This window comes from Anolis carolinensis, chromosome 1 (genome assembly GCF_035594765.1).
Source record: "Anolis carolinensis isolate JA03-04 chromosome 1, rAnoCar3.1.pri, whole genome shotgun sequence".
In the NCBI taxonomy this organism is placed as follows: domain Eukaryota; kingdom Metazoa; phylum Chordata; class Lepidosauria; order Squamata; family Dactyloidae; genus Anolis; species Anolis carolinensis.
Window position 1 is genome coordinate 348,884,774 of NC_085841.1, and position 24,657 is coordinate 348,909,430.

Consider the following 24,657-nt stretch of genomic DNA (forward strand, 5'->3'; position numbering starts at 1 on the left):
ACAGGTCTCTTACTGAAATGTACTGGCAAAATAATTCCTAAATCTTGCTTTACTTTCCTTCTCTGATTGTATTCTGGCAATTTTTTTAAGGTGGTTGGATTGAATTTCTCCAGTGCTACTACTCCAGAACTCCTCCTGAAAACGTTTGATCACTATTGTGAATACCGGCGTACACCCAACGGTGTGGTGTTGGCCCCAGTTCAGCTTGGGAAATGGCTTGTGCTTTTCTGTGATGAAATCAACTTGCCAGATATGGACAAGTATGGTACCCAAAGAGTTATATCCTTCATTAGGCAGGTGAGTACATTGGGAATCTTAAAAATTCAAATTTTATGTCATTGCTGAACTCCCTTGTAACCAGCTCTCTTACTTTTCCAGATGGTGGAACATGGTGGCTTCTACCGTACCTCAGACCAAACATGGGTGAAACTGGAGCGAATTCAGTTTGTGGGTGCGTGTAACCCACCTACAGATCCTGGCAGGAAACCTCTTTCACACCGGTAATAAGTTAATAACAGTGTCGCTAACTGTATGCTCTTACCTAATTTCATATTCTATATGTGGAGATTCAGGTGTTGACTCAGCAGCCTGTATTCATACTGCTGTGGTTATTGAGCCACTAGAAATAACATTTAAAATGGCTTCTTATTTTGCCAAGGTGTTGGAATAGTACAGATGATGGCATTGTATCCCTATGATAGTTATTGGGTATTGGTTTAGGACTACAGAATGAGAGAGTTTATGACCACAGGAGAAAGCAGCCTTATTTGACAGGAAATTTAATATAGGAAACTGTCCATTATTTATGTTTAAATAGAGACTGAAATTTTATTTTTCCAGTTTGATGTGATGAAATATTCAAATACAATTGCCATAATAGTCAATAGCAAAATGTCCCCTACTGGATACTTTAGTGGAAGCTTTACTTTCTAAGAGCTATTGCTCCTAAAGATAGTGGAAGTTAAATTGTTTTTCTGTCAGCTGCTTTACAGTGTCCTTCACTTGAATAATCCTACACTATTTAGAGCGATGTGCTTAACCTAATAGATGAAATGATAGGAAGCTCAACAAGAAATGACCTCTTGCTTGTCCTACCAGATTCCTGCGCCATGTTCCCGTTGTGTATGTGGACTATCCTGGGCCAGCTTCCTTAACTCAGATCTATGGCACCTTTAACCGTGCCATGCTGAGGCTTATTCCATCTCTCCGCACATATGCAGAGCCTCTCACTGCGGCTATGGTTGAATTCTATACAATGTCACAGGTAACTGGGATATGAAAACCTTTCATTATTTAAATAGAATATGTAGCGAACAATTTCAAAGATTCCTACCTACTCCTTAAAACAATGTGTTGTTTTCCTTACAGGAAAGATTTACTCAAGACACACAGCCACACTACATTTATTCGCCCCGTGAAATGACTCGGTGGGTGAGAGGTATCTTTGAAGCTCTGAGACCACTGGAAACATTACCTGTGGAGGGCCTCATTAGAATTTGGGCACATGAAGCTTTGCGTCTCTTCCAAGACAGGTAATGTCTTCATATTGTTGCTGACCAGCATGCCTCAGAATAATAACAATTCAATGGTTTGTTTTTTTGAGAGAGAAAAAAACCCACATTTATTTGATTTAATGAGAGTGAATTAGAAGGGTCCCAGCAAGCACCTTCGATTAAACACAAAAAGCTATTCAGGGAAAGAGACAGAATGTAAAGAATCCACAATTTTAAAGTTAAGAAAGCAAGAAGTGACTTAAATTTAAAGAAGTCTGATTTGTCTCATAGAAAAGGGTCAGAATGTGTGGCAGAGAAATTGCAAACTGTTAGCTTCAAACCTTGTTTTCAAGCAACCAGAGAGAGATGCTGGAATGCTAGCATGAAGTTCTTTTGACAGTTCAGCAAATAGAGACAGACTGAAGTGGCAGAGCAAAGGCAATCCAGAGTCATCCTGCTTTATTCAACTATTTTACAGGAAGTCATAACTGACTCATTTACTTCAGATCCATATATTGAGCAACAACCTTCCAGTTCATTAAGTGACTCCAGGGGAAACCTGCAAGAATTTATAGAGACAGTTACTTAATACAGAGATTAATTACATGTTGAACACACAAGTAACTCTTTAGGATTTTTGAAGGGGATTAATGTGTTTATAATAATTTAATGAATTGGTATAGTTACTTAACAAATGGACACTGTTTAAATGTAATGATTTTAATTCTTAATTATTTCAATCAAGCAAATGCTACAATTAATTACAGAAATATTTTCTAATCTAAGCATTTTGATAGAGGTGGGACACTGACATTCAGAAATATAGGTGTCTGAGGGAGAAATAGAATTTAAGTGAAGTGGTGAAGTGTAAGGCTTTATAGAGAGTGATAAGGAGAGAAATGAGCTTAAAAGAAAATGTACTTTTGCCATTTTCACTTTAAACTTTAGACTGCTACAAGTAGTATTTATTTATTTTCAACATCTATACCCCACCCTTCTCACCCGAGGGGACTCATATGAACTAATTCCGACAAGAGCTTGACTTCTTGTTGAAATACTATTAATGCCAGTGCTTGCCTATCATTTAGTCTCACATTAGAAGCTTACTGATAATGGATATTATTTCTATTTAGGCTTGTAGAAGATGAGGAGAGACGATGGACTGATGAAAACATTGACATGGTAGCTCTGAAACATTTCCCCAATATAGATAAAGAGAAAGCAATGAACAGGCCTATTCTCTACAGCAATTGGCTCTCAAAGGTAAAAACAGACGCTTGAATAATCTAAACTGTGTATTTAAATTTTAATATGTTTGATCATATGTTGATAGTAGTATGTTGTTATTAAATTACACTGCTTTTCTTCTTTTGGATATTGTAACGGAGACAGCTGCAGACATCAAAGTGTTTTTCAGCCAATTGCAAATAGATAGTATAGTTCATGTGATACAGTGTTTATGATATGTAAGCTATATTGTGCATTTAAGATGCTGCCATGAGCAGAAACAGAGCCCTCCCTTTTTTAGTTACATATATGTGTGTATCTTTGTCTGTCTCTCAGGATTACATCCCAGTTGATCAAGAAGAACTAAGAGACTACGTAAAAGCCAGACTGAAAGTTTTCTATGAAGAAGAACTTGATGTGCCACTTGTCTTGTTCAATGAAGTTTTGGATCATGTCCTGCGAATTGACAGGTACAACAGAAATGGCCTTCCCAAATGTTCTTGAAAACCTTGACAAATGTATCTTTCTAAGCCAATCTTAATTTTTATAAAAGGAATGGAGCTCAGAGCTAAGGATGTCAGATTATACTTCTTGTGTACCGTCAAATCATTGCCAACTTGTAGTAACTCTAAGGCAGGAATGGGCAAACTTCGGTGTGCCAGGTGTTTTAGACTTCAACTCCCACAATTCCTAACAAACTACTGGCTGTTAGGAATTATGGGAGTTGAAGTCCAAAACACCTGGGGGGGGGGGACGAAGTTTGCTCGTGCCTGAATAAGATTGCTCTGTTAGTATTTCATTCTGTAACGCTAGCCTCTCTTCTTCAGGATCTTCCGTCAGCCTCAAGGACACTTGCTTCTCATTGGTGTTAGTGGAGCAGGAAAAACCACTCTCTCGCGATTTGTGGCTTGGATGAATGGCTTAAGTGTTTACCAAATCAAGGTCGGTATGCTGCTCTAAACAGAAGAATTGTAAACAGAAATCCCTTTCTTTCATCATTTGGCAAACTAGACAAAGCATGGAAGTTGATGTGTGACTGATGTTTACAGGTCCACAGGAAGTACACCGGGGAAGATTTTGATGAAGACTTGAGAACAGTTTTGAGGAGATCTGGCTGCAAGAATGAGAAGATAGCATTCATAATGGATGAATCAAATGTACTGGATTCTGGGTTCCTTGAGAGAATGAACACTCTATTGGCTAACGGAGAGGTAATGTGATTGAAGGCTAGATTGCAAATTGTTTTTCAAACAAACAAATGGGTATTTTTGTGCAATTGACTAATTTGTCAATGGAAAATGGATTTTGAGAATACGTGGAACTGCAAGCAAACTGCAGCGCCACAGTTCTGTATACTTGTTTTCAGCAGCTTACAGACTTTGTCAGGAGATTTTCCAGATAGAGTACTGAAAAGAATTATTGGCCAATCTGCTGCTAAAATACAAATAATAATTTCTAGAGAGGTCAATTTCAGATTGCCATTGGATCCCAATACTTCCATGACTTCTGGATGGGCCACTCTTCTTGATGCTGACATTGGAATGTTTTCAAAAAACTGAAAATGCAGCAAAAAAATATCAAAGAAAAATCATGATTCCTGCATCAGTCAGACTCATCAACTTGTATGTCTTCAATTTAGGTTCCTGGCTTGTTTGAAGGAGATGAATATGCCACACTTATGACTCAGTGCAAGGAAGGTGCCCAGAAAGAAGGCCTGATGTTGGATTCACATGAAGAACTTTACAAATGGTTTACCAGCCAAGTCATCCGTAATCTTCATGTGGTTTTCACTATGAACCCATCTTCTGAAGGCCTGAAGGACAGAGCAGCTACATCCCCAGCTCTCTTCAACAGGTGCATAACAGTTTAATTTGCTGTCAGTATGGTATACCCAAATATTTCACAATTTAAAGAGTTAAAATAAGTGGAGCCTTCAAAAATTGCCTTTTCTTGTTTCAGGTGTGTCTTGAACTGGTTTGGAGACTGGTCAACTGAAGCACTCTATCAGGTTGGCAAAGAGTTCACCAGCAAAATGGACCTTGAAAAGCCAAACTACATTGTACCAGATTACATGCCGGTTGTCTATGACAAGCTACCACAGCCACCATCACACAGGGAAGCTATTGTAAACAGCTGTGTGTTTGTTCATCAGACTCTTCACCAGGTGAGTTCGTTCTCTCACTGTGTATCTGTAATCTCTGAAGCACAATATGTAGTGATGCAATATTTTACTTAAGACATGGAATATTTACAGTGTTCACAGTCAAATAGCTAGTAAGTTAGCCTGTAAACTATATACTTGACAGCTTGCAAAAAATTAGAAATTGCCCATAGCTGTGTTTGAAAATAGTATTTCTGAAGGATGCAAGTTTAAATCTGCAATCCTACTTTGGCATTATTAAAGTTGATAGAAGTTGTATCTAGTATACTGAGCCCATTATTCTTCAGAAATGTTAAAATGCCTTGAATAGAAATACATTTTTAACCCGTGATTTGTTTCTATGAGAAATAGCTTATTTGGCCTTTAAACCATGTGTTCAGTAACTTGCATAAATTTTTAAAAAATGACCACTGTGTTTTAAAACAGCATTTCTGAAGGATGCAAATTTAAATCTGCAATCCTGTTTTGGCATAATTAAAGTTGGTAGAAGGTGTACCTAATATACTGAGCCTACAATTCATTTATTTTTAAAATGAAAGTTGATTTTTGCTTAAGTTTAAAATCTTTCAACTGTTTGTCTTGTGGCAGGCTAATGCTCGTCTGGCAAAACGAGGCGGCAGGACGATGGCCATCACTCCTCGGCATTATTTGGACTTCATCAACCATTATGCCAACTTGTTCAATGAAAAGAGGAGTGAACTGGAAGAACAGCAGATGCATTTGAATGTTGGCTTGAGAAAGATCAAGGAAACTGTTGACCAGGTATGAATGTTGAAGAAAGACAATAGAAAAGAAATTGTTGTTTGTATTGCTTGGAAGTCCTTAAGACAGACACCATGATTAGGTCTTGCTTCTAATCTGAGACACTCTTTTCAATCCAAGGTAGAAGAACTGCGCCGTGATTTAAGGATAAAAAGCCAGGAGCTGGAAGTTAAGAATGATGCCGCTAATGACAAGCTTAAAAAGATGGTGAAAGATCAGCAAGAGGCAGAGAAGAAAAAGGTAAAGTCTCTGAAGTCTTTAAAGCACTTTGTCACACATTATTACACTCACAACTCAGAGCTTCAAGGTCAAGAATGAGGCTCTGATGTGGTCTATGTAACAATTTCCTTCTAGGTTATGAGCCAAGAAATCCAGGAGCAGTTGCACAAACAGCAAGAAGGAATTGCAGACAAGCAAATGAGTGTGAAGGAGGATCTGGATAAAGTAGAGCCTGCCGTCATCGAGGCTCAAAATGGTATGTGAAATGTCAACTGTGGTATAGGATAGGGTTTTGGGTGTCATCTGAAATTTGCATGCAACAGGAATGTGATGCTTTCTGCTTTTGCATAAGACTTTTCAGCAGTAGATTCTGTATGATATCCCTGATGGAAATCAGTAATGCAACCAATACTTCGTTCTCTGAGCTTAATTGATCTGGTTAGCCCCTTGATGAAGCAATAATATGTTCAGATTCTTACTGTGCAAAGCAAATTTTTGCAGCTTTTCAGAATATTAGTCTGTGGGGAAACATAATGTTTATGCACTTGGCTGGCCAATCATATCTTTCCTGTGACTTCAGAAATGTTAAAATGTCTTGGATAGAATCATATTTTAAAAAATTTGTCTCTACTAAAAATAGCTAATTTGGCCTTTAAAACATACGTTCAATGACTTACATAAATTTAACAAATATCACTGTTTTAAAATGGTATTTCTGAAGGATGCAAATTTAAATCTGCAATCCTGCTTTGTCATCATTAAAGTTGGTAGAAGGTGACCTAGTATACTGAGCCCTTTTTAAAAAAATTAAAGTTGATTTTTGCCTAAGCTTAAAATCTTTCAATGAATCTCTCCAGACTTGGTAATTGCCTTGCTTTTCACTGTTTTCTTCCAAATCAATGTCTGTCTCCTGCCTGATGGGGTTTGCTCCTGCCTAGCTGTCAAATCAATAAAGAAGCAACACCTGGTAGAGGTCCGTTCTATGGCCAACCCACCTGGGGCAGTGAAGCTGGCGCTAGAGTCGATTTGCCTGCTTTTGGGTGAAAGCACAACTGATTGGAAACAGATCCGCTCCATCATAATGCGAGAAAATTTCATCCCAACTATTGTAAACTTTTCCGCTGAGGAGATCAGGTGAATAATTTGCAAAATAACAGTGGATGCTGCTGGGAACAGAAAGAAATGGCTCATGAAGACTTTTGAAGCATACATAATGGTATCCGGTTACAAATACAAAAACTATGTAGGGCTTGATGTCTGCATCAGATAAGAGATATTCATTCCAAGAGATTGAGGAAATTCTCAGAGAAGGAACTTACTAGTTATGAAAGAGATCTCTGGGTCAATAAAATCCATTAAAATGGGAAATGCAATGTGATACAATTAATGGATCATCATGTTGTTCCTTCATTTACCAGTGAAAGAACCCAGTCTTAGAATCCCATTTCTTTCTTCAGTCCCAGCAGCTGCCCTAAATGTATGTTGCATGCTCAATAGTTTTTTTCCATCCTGTTAATAGCGGTGAGCTCTATAAAGAAGCAACACCTGGTGGAAGTCAGGACCATGGCCAACCCACCTGCGGCAGTAAAACTGGCCTTAGAGTCTATCTGCCTCCTTTTGGGGGAGGAGACCAGTGACTGGAAAAAGATCAGGCTAGTTATTCTCAGAGATAATTTCATCAGCAGCATTGTCAACTTTAATATTGACGACTTGAGGTATTTCTGTTTTTAGCTTTACTTATCGTGGTGATGGGATAACTTGCAGTCTGAAATGTTTGTTTATATAGTTCATCGTGCCTATCCATTCTGTTCCTCAAGCTTTCCCCCTTTTTTCCAGTGATGCCATAAGGGAGAAGATGAAGAAGAACTACTTATCAAATCCCAGTTACAACTATGAAATTGTGAACAGAGCCTCTTTGGCCTGTGGCCCTATGGTAAAATGGGCTATTGCTCAGGTAAATGTTATTTATGTGCTGAAAAAACTGTCTAGTATTTTGAAGGAGGTTTTCATCCCATGCTGTTTGATTCAGCAGCAGTTTACTAATAAGCAAGGCTTTTCAGTAAAATGGCAGAGTCACAAATTCTTGCTCATACTCATGTATAAGTCTAGAAATTTTAATTTAAAAACAACCTCCAAAAACTGGGTCAACTTGTCTACAGGTCAGTGTAAGTACAACACTTTACTCTTATAAAAAAGGAACAATTTCTGAGTCGAGTAGTGAAACGGGCTTAGTCCATACTGAGAAAAACATGAGTATATACAATAACCTTAGTAACAAAAACACGAGTACATAAAATATAACACATTCATATTTCATATGTGCAACAAGAGCAAACCTAGCCCTCCCAGAGGAATTAAGGAACAAAACCAATAGCTGAGAATGGTATTCTTCTGGTTGATGAGAGGAAAAATCCATACAACAAATGTGGGGGCTTTTTTCTTTTTTGGTTCAGTATTTGACTGTCTAAAGAAGGCATGGGTAAACATCAGCCCTCTAGGTGTTTGGACTTCAACTTGTGGGAGTTTAAGTCCAAAATACCAGGAGGGTTGAAATTTTCCCATGCCTGGTCTAAAGTCTAAATTGAATTCTGTGGAACAAATCACAGGAAGTTGGTCTCTATCCCATACTTTTTAGTGTAGCAAAGAATAGTGGGAGAGAAACCAATTGCACGCAAGGCTAGGTAGCAGAGAAGACCTACAGAAATAGGTACATAGAGGAGATTTTGAAAATCTTTTTCACCTTTTCCCATCCCTGTCAGTCAATTTTACAAAATAGATATGTTCTTTAAAAATGTGTCTGAAGTTGGAAGTAGTCAGAGTTTGTTGACTTGACGGTATTTATAAGGAATCTATGTTTAAGGTGAGAAAGATGAAGGCTTTTTAAATTCTGCAGTAAGAGGGGCAGAAGAGGTTGCACATTAAATGCAGCTTCACACATGGAGGCAAATGAAAACACTACGCTATACAGCAGCAGCAGAGACAGAAAATTGACCTCATTTTCCTCAGCAATGAGATTTGCCCTATTTCCAGAAGAGGAAGGTGAAAAGAAGAAAACGTTAATGGTGCCATTAGAACTAGAGAAGGAACCCTCTCCCAGGATGTACTCTAGCAATTTGAGTTTAATTTACTAGCTTCTCTGCTCACATACTTTTTCTTACTAAGGGCAGACATCTTTGTCTGACACATAGCAAATACATTTGTAAACAGTTGTAAAGTCCTACGTGTGCTGTATACACAAATAACTTGGTCCTTTTTTCCAGCTGAACTATGCTGACATGTTGAAACGAGTGGAGCCTCTGAGAAACGAACTGCAGAAACTTGAGGATGATGCCAAGGACAACCAGCAAAAAGCCAATGAAGTTGAACAGATGATTAGAGACTTGGAAGCCAGCATTGCCCGCTACAAAGAGGAGTATGCTGTACTGATTTCTGAGGCTCAGGCTATTAAGGCAGATCTGGCCGCTGTGGAAGCCAAAGTAAGATTCCTGGAGATCCTTAAAGGATTTCTTTTGAATTTATCACTTTTTGTCTCTTTTAGAACAGCTTGTTAAAGTTTTATTAAACTTCAACATAGAGCATTGTTTTAATATGCAGTCTCCAGGCTGAGAACAAAACTTTACTCATGTCTTGACAAGTTTTCAATGATGCCTAAATGGATAATTATTCAAACTTTTAAGTATATCAATTGTTTAACTTCTAGGTCAACCGTAGCACGGCTCTCTTGAAGAGTCTGTCTGCAGAACGGGAAAGATGGGAGAAAACAAGTGAAACCTTCAAGAACCAGATGTCTACCATTGCAGGAGACTGTTTGCTTTCAGGAGCCTTTATTGCTTATGCTGGCTATTTTGACCAACAGATGCGTCAAAATCTCTTCACAACATGGTCCCACCACTTGCAACAAGCAAATATTCAGGTAAAATAGCATTTATGAGTAATAAAATCAGTCACCACTTTCTGCTTGAAAATATTGCACTGGGAGAAAGGTGTGAAACAAAATAAATAGATACATATTTCATTTCTTTTATTATACCAGACTTCTGTGGAACTCTGACCAGTTTTTATGTCTGTTTCTCAATCAGTCTTCCATCTGAGCAGTTTACAAGGCCAGCTCTGTTTAGCTTCAGTAGAACTACACTGTTTTTCTAGATTAGGCATGGGCAACATTCGGTCCTCCAGATGTTTTGAACTTCAACTTGTAGGAGTTGAGGTCCAAAATACCTGGAGGGCCAAGGTTTTCCCATGCCTGATTTAGATCATGGCCTATTGCTCCCAGATGTATGATAATCTTATAATATTACTAGCAGTGCCCGGCCACGCGTTGTTGTGGCAAAGTGGTGGTGGTATTGGTTAAAAATTGTTGTGTAATTTTTATTTGACGTTATTTGCAATTTTTTATTAATTTTATTGTAAGTTATATTTTTATTTATTATATTTTATTATTTTCTTGTATTATTTTTAGTTATTTTCTGTTATTATACTATTTTATTGTATTAATTTTTAGTGTTTTTTTATTATTTTTTATTGGGTTGCTAGGAGACCAAGTTGGAGGAGCTTAGCCTTCTAACTGGCAGCAATTGGATAAAAGCAATTATTCCTCTCTCTCTAATTAGGACTTTATTTTTCTTTTCTTTTTGTTGTATCAACCTAGAGGCGTGGATGATGGGTTGTGTTGTCAAATTTCAAGGTTGGGGGGGGCTGTAGTTTTGTTGTTTTGTGGGTCGCCGTGATGCCATCACTCTTTTATATATATATATAGATATAGATTTAAGAAAGGATAAATTACTTGGACCTTTTAGAACTTGTTCTGTCAACATCATCCCTTTTGATTCTAAGTTTGTCTTATTATTTGTACACAAATGGCAGTAAAAGGATAATGTTTTTGGAAGCAAACCATGTTATGTGTTAAACCAAAAGTAGCAATAGGATAACTAGTGTATTCGTCAAATATGTCTTGGATTCCCTCAAGTAAATCATTGTAATGTCTTCTCCAGTTCCGTACAGATATCGCCAGAACGGAATACCTGTCCAATGCGGATGAACGCCTTCGCTGGCAAGCAAGTTCATTACCTGCAGATGACTTATGCACAGAAAATGCTATCATGCTCAAACGATTTAATAGGTACTTTTGCTTTTTCTTTATTCATATGAATTTTCTTACCAAAAGTACTGCTAGTAAAAATACTTTTAGATGATCTCTGATTATGGTCTTTGGACAGTGCTGTGTTGAGTATTTAGCTCAAGAGGTTTCACAAAATTCATGGAAGAGCAGAAATGATCTCTGAAGGATTGGGTTAATTGGGTTAATCTTTGGAAAGGGGAATACTTTAACCCTTTTTGATTTTATGTTAAACATACATGAGGATGTTTTGTTTACCAAAAGCTTCACACAGCTCCTCAAAGAAACCTTGGAAAAGGAGGTAAAACTAAATAGAAACGTGCAAAATCTAAAAGATAATCTTGTGTAATTTGAACTCATCTTATTTTCTGCAGTAAACATTGGATGTTATATGTTAGTGTAACATTCATCATTTGTAACACAAAAGAGAAATCTAGGCCATGCTTGAAAATGTGGTTCCTGATTCACAGCATTTGAAGTACAAAATTTATAAATTGTTTTTTTAGGTATCCCCTGATTATTGACCCTTCAGGGCAAGCTACAGAGTTCATCATGAATGAATATAAGGACCGCAAAATAACCCGTACTAGCTTTTTGGATGATGCCTTCAGGAAGAACTTGGAGAGTGCTTTGCGATTTGGTAATCCTCTGCTGGTCCAGGTTAGTTATCGCTGTGTACTTCTTTACAACGAAGAACACGTTTCAGGTTGATGTAGTAAAAGTCCAAAACCTTCTGTGTAAGAAAGAGGGGAGGGAGCAAGGAAGAATAAATGTGAGCTCTATTTGCTTTCATTATTTAGAAGCCCATGTTCTCTTGACAGATAAAACAGCATGGGAACTATACTTGACTCTGAGTAGCCAAGCCCTTTTTTAACGCCAGTAACTAAACTAGTTAGCAACTAGTTGCCATAAAAAGCACAAATAACTCCTTTTCTTTTTTTATAAGCCTGCCCTTTAAATCTTTTTAAACTGCAGACCTTTTTTTAATCCTACATTCTTCTGTAATATATTATGTTTGTTGACTTGTGAGTCTCAAAATTCTGTGTTTGTCTGTGTCAAAAATGTATGGTTATCTTGATGAGAGAAAATATCCACATAGTTTCAATACCCTACAAACACACCTGGGCTTTCTGAAAATAATTACATCTAAATATATTTTACTTCTTAATCTGTCTGTTGGTTCTAAACATACACCATTTGGGAAGCAGCATTTTTATCAAACTACCAGCTGCTGCTGAATTTAAGCTAATAAAAGCTTGCATAATTTACCCAAGTCCATTTAAAGAATACTTGATCATAAATTCTGATCATAGAACTGAAAGCTGTACTAGCATTTTACATAAAGACCAGAATATAGGATCCAGAGAATTAAACTATTATGTGAGGCCAAGTGTGTTTTGCAATTCCCAGGCAACTGTTTTTAAAACAGGGAGATTTTAAAATTCAACATGTTTTAAACAACATTATCTGCTGGTTAGATTTAAGCAAGAGGGATCTTTTGTCTATACAAATCTTTGATATTGTTTTAAAAAAATACTTTAAATTGCATTCAGTCCACAAATGGATCGAACATTAAATCCATTTGTGGATTGAATGTTCCTCAACCAATCCAGGAGTTAAACTTTTCCTAATTCTGCAAAATACGTTTTTTTTTTCTTGAATTTCTTGTCCAGGATGTGGAGAGCTATGACCCCGTACTGAACCCTGTGCTGAACCGTGAAGTCCGTAGAACTGGTGGCCGAGTTCTTATTACCCTGGGAGATCAGGACATTGATTTGTCTCCGTCTTTCGTCATTTTCCTCTCCACAAGGGACCCAACAGTAAGCAAAAAGCTTATTTCACAAGGGGATCTGGTTGGTTATATTGTTGATGTTTCTATTCAGAAAGTAACTCTGGCTTGTGTTTTTAATTAATAGGTCGAATTCCCACCAGATCTCTGTTCCCGAGTGACATTTGTCAACTTCACAGTAACACGCAGCAGCTTACAGAGCCAGTGTCTGAATGAGGTACTCAAAGCTGAAAGGCCAGATGTGGATGAGAAACGCTCTGACCTTCTCAAACTTCAAGGTACCATTCTGAAACATCAACTTCTGATCTCGATATATTTCTGTAGGCAGCTATCAATGAAGCCAAAGAAACCAAGGGATGGTATAAAATCAAGCTTCCCCTCTTGAATTGTAACCTAGATTTCAAGTTTTGGCATTCCTGGGGGTATATAACAAAGTGGAACTCAGAATGTCATTCTTCTGTTTGTGGAATTTAGTAAGCTTGAATGTTACGTTTTTGATCATTATTTTTTGAAACATACCAGCTCAGTCAAATTCAAAAATTTGAAAAACATCAAATTTTTAATATGTCTTTATTTCCAGAATTCCATGATTCATTTGAATCAAAATTTGACTTTCGTACTTTTAAAAGCCTTAAATATTGTGGGGAGTTTGACCTTCCCTCCAATCTTCTATAGAAGCACAGATAGTGGCAGAGTTTTCACTGCTTTGAGTACTGTTGTGAGGGCAATCCCTTACAAATATTCAGAGTTCAGATTGCATGAAACCCAAGGGATATTGGAATTTCTCAATACAGGCAGTCCCAAAGTTACAAACAAGATAGGTTCTGTAGGTTTGTTCTTAAGTTTCATGTGTTTGTAAGTTAGATTAGGTAGATTTTTAAGAGTAACTCCAGCCAAAATACATAACTTTTTTAGCTTTGGGGAGCATAGGGAAAGATTAATACCGCTCTGGTGTTTGTTTTGCTGTCTGTGCCCTTCTTCAGAAGATATTACCTCACTTTCTGTCCCTGTGATAACTGGATTTTGAAATATTTGGATTGATGAGAAACCTTCAGTTGAGACGCCATTTCCCCATGATAATAACTCTTTCAGGAGTGAATTTCCCTTCAGATGTATAGATTTCTCTCACTTCCTATTGTGTCACCTCTGTTTGTAACTATGAGTCATTTGTAAGTTAGATTTTGTAACTTGGGGGCTGCCTGTAATCATAATATGATACTGGCCTATTCTGCTTATCTGTTGAAAACCTTGTTAATATTAAGTCCTCATAGTTCTGTGGCTGAAAAAGACTTGCAGATAAAATTGTAGATAGATCTGGTTTGGTGCAGAGTGTTTTGAATTACACTTACTGGGTTTTGCTTTTTTTTTAAGGTGAATTCCAGCTGCGCCTGCGACAGTTAGAGAAATCTCTCCTGCAAGCCCTCAATGAAGTCAAGGGGCGAATTTTGGACGATGACACTATCATAACCACGTTAGAGAACCTGAAGAAAGAAGCAGCAGAAGTTACACGAAAAGTTGAAGAAACAGATATTGTCATGCAAGAGGTGGAGACCGTCTCTCAGCAGTATCTCCCACTTTCCACTGCATGTAGCAGCATCTACTTCACGATGGAGTCACTGAAACAGGTACAGGAGGGTGACAGCCAAATATCTCTCTTTCGTTGTTACCTGTGTTTTTAGTAGCATATGGCAAGATACCACAGATATAGAAGCTGCTTCTTTATGTATTGTTTGGCACTGTATTTACTCATTTGATTTTTTTTCTATAGATACATTTCCTGTACCAGTACTCGCTCCAGTTTTTCTTGGATATCTATCACAATGTCTTGTATGAGAATCCAAATTTGAAGGGAGTCACAGACCATACCCAGCGGCTTTCCATCATCACAAAGGATCTCTTCCAGGTCCAGAGGCATTTAATGTTTTGAAAACACTTTTTAAACTATTTAGTTTGATAGGAAACATTTTGTCAAGCTTTCTCATTTTCTGTTGACAGGTGGCTTTCAATAGAGTTGCTCGGGGCATGCTGCATCAAGACCACATCACTTTTGCTATGCTGTTGGCCAGAATTAAACTGAAAGGCACTACTGGGTAACCATATAACTGTCATTTGTTTTAATGGGTGGCTTTGTTTTCGATTTCTCAGTTATACAGAGTGTGATGTACTGATGCTTTTCACAAAAAATCTACAAGTTGGATTATATAAAAATAACAACTAGCTAATAAGCAAAATGAGATACTTTTTAAAATGTGGTAAAAATGAGGTTCTGTGAATGGCTGCTAAATCTGCTCTACATGTATCTAAGATGTAAAAACACCTGCATCCTTTAAAAAGAATAAAGTAGAGTGGGTTGTTCTAATTTTCTCTTGTTTCAATTTAAGGGAACCTGCTTATGATGCAGAATTCCAGCACTTCCTGAGGGGAAAAGAACTTGTGCTCAGCAACACTCCTCTCCCCAAAATCAGTGGCCTGACCGTAGAGCAGCTCGAAGCCATGATGAGACTGAGTTTCCTTCCTGCCTTCAAAGATCTTGTTTCTAAAGTTAAAGCCGATGATGTACGTAGATTTTTCAGACACTTATTTATAAATGTCCCTCTAAGAAACACAAAAAATATTCTAGTATCATCAAGAAAGTTAGCTCAGTGTTTCTTGATATAATGCAAAATCCTTTTATGCCATGTCAAACTAACTGCTTCTCTTTTGTGCATTTGATCCACAGCAGTTCTGCATTTGGCTTGACAGCAGTTCACCAGAACAAACTGTTCCCTACCTCTGGACAGAAGACAAGCCTGCAAGTAAGTTCAAATTTCAATGTAGACTGAGTGTGAATTTGGCTTTTGGGGGAACATCAACCATAAGGTGAGAAGGATTTGCTGTCTCCCCATGTGGTGGGAATCCAACTAAGTGGAGATCAGGAGGGGAAAACACACAACGTAGCACCATGGTCCCTGTTGTCCAAAAAACATTTTATGCTAGCACAATTCCCTTCTTTAGCCTTCTCTTCAGCCTCAACTTCTCTCATACAGTTCAAAAGGGGAGTGTCCTTCCAAAAGGCTCTGCCTTGCTCTGTTGCGGAACCCTACCGCTAAGTGTTTTGGACTTCAACTCCCACAATTCCTAACAGCTGATAGGATTGTGGGAGTTGAAGTCCAGCACACCTGGAGAGCCAAAGATTGCCCATGCCTGCTTTAAACAGTTTGAGGGAGTGGAGGCGTGAGATTTCCCAACTGAATGCTGACCCTTTTATTATGTTTGTGTATCCTTGATTTCAGCGACCATTGGGCAGGCCGTTCATCGTTTACTTCTGATCCAAGCTTTCCGTCCCGATCGTTTGTTGGCAATGGCACATCAATTTGTTTCCACAAATCTTGGAGAAAACTTCATGTCTATTATGGAGCAACCCTTGGATCTGGCACATATTGTAGATACAGAGGCAAGTAGACATTTGGACCTTTGAGTTGCAAGTAGTGTTCATCTGTTAAATCAGTTTTTCCTAAGTTTTACTCACTGTACAATAGTTGAGTCAATGAGTTTACCAATAGGATCCAGTCTTTAAGTAAGCACTTTGCTCTATTCTTTAGATCTCCATGTGCAACTTTTAGAAACAGTAATTTAAGGCATATTGTACTGTCTATACAAGGTTTGCAGCAAAGGCTGGGACTTTTAACGTTTTTATGGATTTAATCTGAATTGTTTTTAATACTAATGATGTTTATTTAATCCTGTTTTAATATTTGTGTGTTTTAAATTGTATTGTAATGCTTTTAATGTTAGCTGCTTTGAGTCTCCTTATGGAGAGAAAAAGCAGGATATTATTAATAAGGAGGAGGAGGAGGAGGCTGAAATAAATGATTTTGTTAATGCCATAGTTATATGTGCAAATAGTAGCAGCCCTTTTCTATTAAATGTGGGGCAGTGTTTGGACCCAAAGAAATGTTCAAGTAATTCTCTAGGTACAATCCATCTTTTCACATTCAAGATTGGAACAGAGCATTTCTCTCAAATTCTCCAGTGTTGAAGAAAATATGATCTAAAAACAGTACATGTTCTTAGGGAGATGTAGAAACAAGCCTATTTGCTCTACATCTGTTCTAATAATTTCATCGCTTTTCTTTTACCTTTGCCCTCCTTCCATTTTAGGTGAAACCTAACACTCCTGTGTTGATGTGTTCTGTTCCTGGCTATGATGCCAGTGGACACGTTGAAGACCTCGCTGCAGAGCAAAACACACAGATAACCTCTATTGCAATTGGTAAGTCCTTCAGTCACTTCTGTCGCCAAAAATACTATGTTAAATAACTTCAGGTATAAACATTAAATTGTAATTGTTATGTGTGTAGGTTCTGCTGAAGGATTTAACCAAGCAGATAAAGCAATCAACACAGCAGTGAAGTCAGGCAGGTAAGAGATATTCTATTTGCCCAGTTTTGATTTAATGTGATCTACACTCCAGAGCTCTGTACATTTGTTGGTATTTTACAAAACTTTTTGTTGCAGGTGGGTGATGCTAAAGAATGTCCACTTGGCACCTGGATGGCTAATGCAACTGGAAAAGAAGTTACATTCTCTTCAGCCCCATGCCTGCTTTAGACTTTTCCTTACGATGGAGATAACTCCAAAAGTAAGCAATTCAAAATCAGTACCCAAACTTTATCAGACGATTTTATTTTAAAATCCTTTCTGCTAGAAAACAATGCATTTTAAAATAGACACACTGCTTATGTTGTCTGTCCTGACATGTATGAGCTGTTGAATCTGTTCACAATTAATGCAACAACTAAAAAATAGTTAGGTCTTTAATGCTTATAGAGTTTTGAAAGTGGCTTGTATAACCTTGGGTAAAAACTCAATACTGAATGCAAAATCTCTCTAAATGTTCTTACAGTCCATCTGTTCTTATTAGCTATGCAGTGTTCTTTCATGTGATCTCATTTTTGTGATTTCTCTTAAATACAAGAAGTGATATTCACTAAAGCTGTAACAAATATGTGAGCAAGGCCTGCAAGACTCATTCATATTCGTAATCCCTATGTGTTCACTGCTTGTATTAAGACAGAAGAAGTTTGAGGAAGAAGTGAGAGTCTTTTGGTGTGTATGAAGGTGTTTATTCTGTGTTACAGGTGCCCGTTAATTTGCTACGTGCTGGAAGGATTTTTGTGTTTGAACCACCACCCGGTGTAAAAGCCAACATGCTGAGAACCTTTAGCAGCATCCCAGTGTCCAGAATGTGCAAGGTAAGTTCTTCAGTACTAAACATACACCAGAGATACCCAAAATGCCACTTGCGGTGACTGCCCAAAGCATTAAAGCAGGCCTGCACAAGCTATCCGTGGTAAGGGGTCAAAATCAGATAGGCTAACGGGCGGGCAGTGGCAGGCAGCGTATAGCAGGCCACACCAATGTTTTGTGCACCTTTCAGCATTTATTGATGTCATTAAACCACCTGATGCAGGTGGGAACAATGTATTACCATAGTAATTCTCTACAGCATCTGAAACTTGCAGTACCTACCAAACCACACAAAGCAGACTAACAATGATGTGCACTACAACTGCTTTAGCCAATCCCCTTTATCTCAGGAAGCATAGGTTTGTTTAAAACCAGCAAAGGCCAGCAAGCCCTGTTGTTTTGATTAGATATCCATATGTGATACCGGGAAAAATAGCCAAGTGTCCACTAACACAGTCATTCTGCTTTGAAAAGCATATTTGAAAAACAGGTTTGCACCTTTGTGAGATAATATAGGAAAGGAAGAAAAAAGAAAAAGTCTTCCTTGCAAATAAAAGTGAAATAAAAAAGTGTAGTATCCAGTTTGTTCCAATGAATGCTAATGTAAAATAATACAGTGGACTCTTGCTATCTGCTGGAGTTTGGTTCCAGGAACTTCATGGATACTAAATTTGCTCAAGTCCCATCATTGTACAGTGACAGAGTAAAGTGGTGTCCCTTATATAAAATGGCAAAATGAAAGTTTCTAACTTTTTGGGGAAAATGTGTGAGTATATCTTTTTAGGTTGTGGATGATAGAATCTGCAGATATGGAGGGCAAATATTAATGTTTTTTTTCTCTCTAACCAGTCACCAAATGAACGCGCTCGGCTGTATTTCCTCCTTGCATGGTTCCATGCCATCATTCAAGAGCGCCTGCGGTATGCTCCGCTAGGCTGGTCCAAAAAATATGAATTCGGTGAATCAGATCTAAGGTCTGCATGTGACACTGTGGATACATGGTTGGATGATACAGCAAAAGTAAGTGAATTTGCAATTCTTTCATGGTAAGGATTTGGATGACATGACCCCCAAGGCCCCTTTTACCTACATGGTTCTGTTATTCTGTTTCTCATCCAATCAAACCGGCTGTATCTCCAGGGCCGTCAGAACATCTCACCTGACAAGATCCCATGGTCTGCTCTGAAGACCCTTATGGCTCAGTCCATTTATGGAGGCCGTATTGATAATGAATTTGACCAGCGCTTATTGAACACGTTCCTGGAACGTCTCTTCACCACTTCTAGCTTTGATAGCGAATTCAAATTGGCTTGCAAGGTTGATGGGCATAAAGACATCCAGATGCCAGATGGAATCAGGTAATTCAGTTGTGCCTTCAGAAATACATATAAGTTAAGCTACCATGTCTCACAATCGCCCTGAAGTTATTATAGACAGCTTGGTCATTATTACAATTTTGTAATTTGACAGGCGTGAAGAATTTGTCCAGTGGGTTGAACTGCTGCCAGATGCACAAACCCCATCATGGCTTGGGTTACCAAACAATGCTGAGAAGGTTCTCCTCACAACACAAGGTAAGCAGCTTCTTTGGCTGTACTATTTTCATAAGCTTAAATTAGAGCAGGCATGGGCAAACTTCGGCCCTCTGGATGTTTTGGACTTCAATTCCCTACCGGCTGTTAGGAATTGTGGGAGTTGAAGTCCAAAACACCCAGAGGGCTGAAGTTTGCCCATGCCTGAATTAGAAGCATATTTAATGTAGCATTGTTTGAAAGAAGGCAGTTCCATCTCCCAGATGGCTTTTCATTTCATTCTGAAGATAAAAGGAAAACTTGCTATATCACGGTTCCTGTGTATTTCCAGGGATTGATATGATCAGCAAAATGCTAAAGATGCAGATGTTGGAGGACGAGGATGATTTGGCCTATGCGGAGACTGAGAAAAAGGCGCGGACGGACTCCACTTCGGACGGGCGCCCAGCCTGGATGCGCACCTTGCACACAACGGCCTCCAACTGGCTCCATCTCATCCCTCAGACCCTGAACCACCTGAAACGAACTGTGGAAAATATCAAGGTGAGAAAGGAAACTTCTGTCTGTGAGAGATAAGGAAGATGATAACGAGATCCCACCATATCTCTTTTTTTGTCATATCCAAATGTATTCAACTCTCAGGTTTCTCTCAAGAAATTAAAAATCTGCTTTTTCCTCTTGAAACCAAGGATCCGTTGTTCAGGTTCTTTGAGAGAGAAGTGAAGATGGGAGCTAAACTCCTTCAGGACGTCCGTCAGGATCTTGCAGATGTAGTCCAAGTGTGCGAAGGAAAGAAGAAACAGACCAATTACCTGCGAACACTCATTAATGAACTAGTGAAAGGTGAGTTGTCCCAACAATTCTTAATTATAATACTTGTTAGATGAATTAAACTATGTGTCTACATTAAAGTACAGGGTGTTTGAAAAAGAACTTCCTAGTTTTAAGTATAGACACATTAAAACTAGGGAGTTCTTTTTCAAACACCCTGTAGATTGATTTTGCAATAGATCACAAACACAGTTCAGTATTTAGATCATGTTTTGTGCCTTGTGAAAAATGGTCCAGTCTTGGATCTCTTTGCTTTACAAAGATTTGAAAACTTAATTTAAATGAATGTTCAAAAATTGAGTACTTGATCACATTCTGTGTACAGTGTTCCCTCACTTATTGTGGGAGTTAGGTTCCAGGACCACCCGCAATAAGTGAAAATCTGCAAAGTAGGGATACTATATATTTATATATTATTTTAGTAGTTATACACTATTTTAAGTCTTTATCAACCAGTTGTGTGTTGATAAATCGCCTCTTTCTCCTCCCGTTACTGCTTGGGTTCCTTTTCTCTCACTTTGGCTTCTCCTTCCTCCCTTCCTTGGGCTGTAAATTTTTATGATTTATAATATTCTTTTAGAGTTTATTGAAAAACTGAAACAGCGAATCCACAAAAAGCAAACCGCGAAGTAGTGAGGGAACACAGTACACATAGGTCCTACCCGGTGACTTTTTCCCCCAAAATTGGTTTGGAAGCTTTCCTTGTGGAGAATGACTGAGGGAGAGCAATAAAAAGGCAGAGACTGATTTAAGAAAAAGGCATATCTTCTCTTTTTAATTTCTTTCTTACTGATTTTAACATATTTGCTTGCAATGGTTATTAAATGTGTTATCTCTTAATGCTGACAGCCACCTGGTATCTCGATCAAGGGATATAAATGGGTATCATCTTCATAGCCATCATGTCAACGTCAAAGCCATGGGATATAACGTTTTAAAAAGGACACGATGTAGTATTCAATTGTTCTTTGCAGACATTGTTGGATCCAATAGAGCAGCATGGGTTTCACAATATATTTCCATAGAGCATTCCTTGTTTTTTGGCTGAAGCAGCCCTTCAACCATTGGGAAAGCCATGTGCTGATGGAAGTCTTGGGTTCCATTTCCTCCTCATCTACGTCCACCTGAATGACACAAAATTCTGGTTTGGGCAAATTCATATCTGTCGGTGGCTGTGAAAGGCCATGCTCCATCAAATCCCAGTCATCCCAGGAAGAGGACTGAACTGAGAGAAGCATACTCCTCTGAGTATGGTACCAAGGGTGAGGTGGACCCCGATCACTCCGTCCTGCTCCTGGGTGTCTGGCCTCCATCGGTGCTCACTTGTGAATCGTCTTCCCCTTCTCTTGAGCCGTCTTCTCTCTAGAAAGTCTCCGAAGGAAATGGACCGGACTGGCTGCTGTGCCAGTTTTTTAAGTGAGGCAGATGGATCGTTTTTAACGTGAGGCACATTCACCGTCTTTTAAGTGAGGCAGATTCTCCGCCCATTTCCCACCCCTTTTCAAAAGTAAAGGGTCGATATTTCATATACATTAGGGAAAATATTTCCACCTGAGTTTTAGATTCTCTAGTCATTATTGTATAAATAGGTGACGTTAGAAGAAATTACTTGTCTATTCAGCAGTTTGTTAATTTTTAAGTTTTCACGATCAAACCATGCGTTTCAGTCTTCTGGCTCTTCTTATTTTTTCGCATACAGGGACTTGTTATACTATTTTCAACTAAGAGAGAGAAGTTTTATTTTGCTGGCCTTTATTTTAATTCAAGAAATGTTACATAAACGCAGATTTTATAAAATTCGACTCCACTGCAGTAACACTAACATGCAAGCATAGGTTCATGGATGCCATTTATTTTCCACATTGTAATTTTTTATGATTTATAATATTCTTTTAGAGTTTATTGAAAAATCATGAAACAGCAAATCCTCAAAAAGTGAACTGCGAAGTAGTGAGGGAACACTGTATTTTAAAAAATCATAGAATGATAGAAAAAAAATAAAAGTTGGAAGGGCCACAAGGGCCATCCAGTCCAGCCCCCTTTTGACATGCCAATTAACAATCAATGCACCCCAGACAGATGACCATCCAGCCTCCAAAGAAGGAGCTTCCACTGGAACCCATATAATCTTTTGACTGAAGATTTGAAAACGAGTTATGTAAAGTTAACATAAGTGTCGTAACAACACCCTTTTCAAAATACATGTTCTTTAATTAAATTTTTAAAATATACTGTCAATGAAGGAGACTCTTGTTGAAATGGTTCAGCCTCTTATTTGCAGGAACTCAGGAGCTCTTTTCTGCTTCCTCCTCTTCTAGGTATCTTGCCTCGTAGCTGGTCTCACTATACAGTGCCAGCTGGTATGACAGTCATACAGTGGGTTTCAGACTTCAGCGAACGCATTAAACAGCTGCAAAATATTTCCCAGGCTGCAGCTTCAGGTGGAGCAAAGGAACTAAAGGTAGGCTAGGATGTTCTTTGCAGGTAAATTCAATACAGTTAACTCGAGAAGACTTGTATGGGCAAACATTGGCCCTTCAGATATTTTGGACTTCAACTCCCACGATTCCTAACATGGGCTGTTAGGAATTATTGGAGTTGCAGGCATGGTCAATGTTTGCCCATGCCTGCATTAGATGTAATCTTTGGAAGAATAACAAATACAAAATTTAGCCACTTGCAGTAAAAATATTGGGAGCCTTGTTTGGAAAACATTGTGGCACAACAACTTGTTCCGGTATTGATGTATTATATTAAAGTGCTTCAACAGGATTTAACTTTTACACTCCTCCCAACAGAACATTCATGTGTGCTTGGGAGGCCTGTTTGTCCCTGAGGCCTACATCACTGCTACAAGGCAATATGTGGCTCAAGCCAACAGCTGGTCCCTGGAAGAACTCTGCCTGGAAGTCAATGTCACAACAACCCAGAATGCGGTGCTGGATGCCTGCAGTTTTGGAGTGACAGGTTAGTTGGAGATAACTTTCAAGGAAGAAAGCAAAGATGAAGACCTCTCGAATGTATGAAGCAACTGGCGCTAATTAGTTGAAGGAAGGGACATTGGTTTCCTTATTACTCCAGGATCTGCAGATGCTCCCCTCATTCATACCTCTATAGAGACACTAGCATCTGGGTGGTTTTTTTATATATTTTGAACCATTTCGCATGTTTCTATGAAATCTGTTTCCAGGATCCTTAGATGAAATAATGACACAAAGATACAACTTACTAAATGCGCTCCATTGTTCCTAACAGGTCTGAAGCTTCAAGGGGCAACATGCAATAACAACAAGCTGTCCCTTTCCAATGCCATCTCAACAGTATTGCCCATAACTCAGCTTCGCTGGATCAAGCAGACAAATGCTGATAAGAAGTCGAATGTGGTGAGTAAGGGTTTCATTGAGTTCAATGTGTTATGGTCGCCCATGTTCACCTCTTTAACTATCTCTCTGGACCTGTTTTACAGGTGACGCTGCCAGTTTATCTGAACTTCACTCGTGCGGATCTGATCTTCACAGTTGACTTTGAAATTGCTACTAAGGAAGATCCTCGTAGCTTCTATGAACGTGGTGTTGCTGTCCTGTGCACCGAGTAAAAAAGTAACCTCTAACCTGTAACAAATAGTTATTCAGATGTCTTTTGTTATCTGTAATCCAATGTTAGAAATCTGTGTTGACACTAGAAGGAATGGTTAAGTTGTCAGGGAGGGCTGTGTGTAGAGATGACTAAGATAGAGGTATTTGATGGGTAGAGATGACTAGAACAGAGGTATTTGTGTAGAGATGAAAAGTACAGGAGTCATTGAAAGGTGAAAAGCTGTTGGAAGGATGTGTTGTTTTTAAATGGTTCTGAGTTGGTGTACTGATGTCAAATGGATTCTTAAATAAAACTTTACAGCGTGATTCTCAGTTTTGTGCTTTCCTTAGATCATACTACACATGTGACGCCTCCATGATAGTGCTGTTGGAAGTCAACCATATCCTGCACAAGCTTGTAGTCCTCATCAAGGACTTAGATAGGCAGATGGGGTAGTTGGCAGAGGAAAGCCCTCCCGCTGTTAAGTGTCTCTGCCTGCCTGTTCTCTCCTCCCCCATCACTTATCTCCTTGGACTGCTATATCTCAGGGACACACCTCCTTTTTCTGATCCTTTTTGTTCTTCTTTGAGCATGGAGAAACAAGATGTCTGATGTGAGGTAGACAACCAGGCACGAGAAGCTTCTGATCTGCTGCTGCTGCTACTGCTGTTGTTGCAGCTTTACTATTTTGGAATGATTTTGCCTTTTTGGAAATTATTCCC

General features: G+C 38.6%; 1 protein-coding gene across 2 annotated transcripts in view; it reads left to right on the plus strand.

The window, feature by feature from the left end:
• dync1h1 (dynein cytoplasmic 1 heavy chain 1) overlaps positions 1–24,261 on the plus strand; it is a 58,770-nt gene extending 34,509 nt beyond the window's left edge. Inside the window, exons 39-78 of one of the 2 annotated variants that reach the window (XM_062968479.1) lie at positions 91–297; positions 379–500; positions 1,099–1,264; positions 1,369–1,532; positions 2,627–2,756; positions 3,057–3,190; positions 3,548–3,662; positions 3,770–3,931; positions 4,360–4,574; positions 4,680–4,884; positions 5,470–5,643; positions 5,764–5,883; positions 5,998–6,118; positions 6,801–6,996; positions 7,699–7,816; positions 9,123–9,338; positions 9,563–9,775; positions 10,854–10,981; positions 11,485–11,638; positions 12,652–12,798; positions 12,895–13,045; positions 14,139–14,392; positions 14,536–14,670; positions 14,763–14,857; positions 15,149–15,323; positions 15,487–15,562; positions 16,040–16,200; positions 16,908–17,019; positions 17,108–17,168; positions 17,265–17,388; positions 17,888–18,001; positions 18,846–19,016; positions 19,137–19,354; positions 19,467–19,570; positions 19,860–20,071; positions 20,218–20,371; positions 22,678–22,820; positions 23,158–23,326; positions 23,615–23,742; positions 23,826–24,261. In XM_062968479.1, the coding sequence (XP_062824549.1) occupies positions 91–297; positions 379–500; positions 1,099–1,264; positions 1,369–1,532; positions 2,627–2,756; positions 3,057–3,190; positions 3,548–3,662; positions 3,770–3,931; positions 4,360–4,574; positions 4,680–4,884; positions 5,470–5,643; positions 5,764–5,883; positions 5,998–6,118; positions 6,801–6,996; positions 7,699–7,816; positions 9,123–9,338; positions 9,563–9,775; positions 10,854–10,981; positions 11,485–11,638; positions 12,652–12,798; positions 12,895–13,045; positions 14,139–14,392; positions 14,536–14,670; positions 14,763–14,857; positions 15,149–15,323; positions 15,487–15,562; positions 16,040–16,200; positions 16,908–17,019; positions 17,108–17,168; positions 17,265–17,388; positions 17,888–18,001; positions 18,846–19,016; positions 19,137–19,354; positions 19,467–19,570; positions 19,860–20,071; positions 20,218–20,371; positions 22,678–22,820; positions 23,158–23,326; positions 23,615–23,742; positions 23,826–23,954 (6,093 nt within the window). In that variant the 3' untranslated portion in view covers positions 23,955–24,261. The remainder of the gene's footprint in view (positions 1–90; positions 298–378; positions 501–1,098; positions 1,265–1,368; positions 1,533–2,626; positions 2,757–3,056; positions 3,191–3,547; positions 3,663–3,769; positions 3,932–4,359; positions 4,575–4,679; positions 4,885–5,469; positions 5,644–5,763; positions 5,884–5,997; positions 6,119–6,800; positions 6,997–7,698; positions 7,817–9,122; positions 9,339–9,562; positions 9,776–10,853; positions 10,982–11,484; positions 11,639–12,651; positions 12,799–12,894; positions 13,046–14,138; positions 14,393–14,535; positions 14,671–14,762; positions 14,858–15,148; positions 15,324–15,486; positions 15,563–16,039; positions 16,201–16,907; positions 17,020–17,107; positions 17,169–17,264; positions 17,389–17,887; positions 18,002–18,845; positions 19,017–19,136; positions 19,355–19,466; positions 19,571–19,859; positions 20,072–20,217; positions 20,372–22,677; positions 22,821–23,157; positions 23,327–23,614; positions 23,743–23,825) is intronic. The other variant, XM_062968480.1, reaches the window with a different exon arrangement.
• Positions 24,262–24,657: the final 396 nt, after the last annotated feature.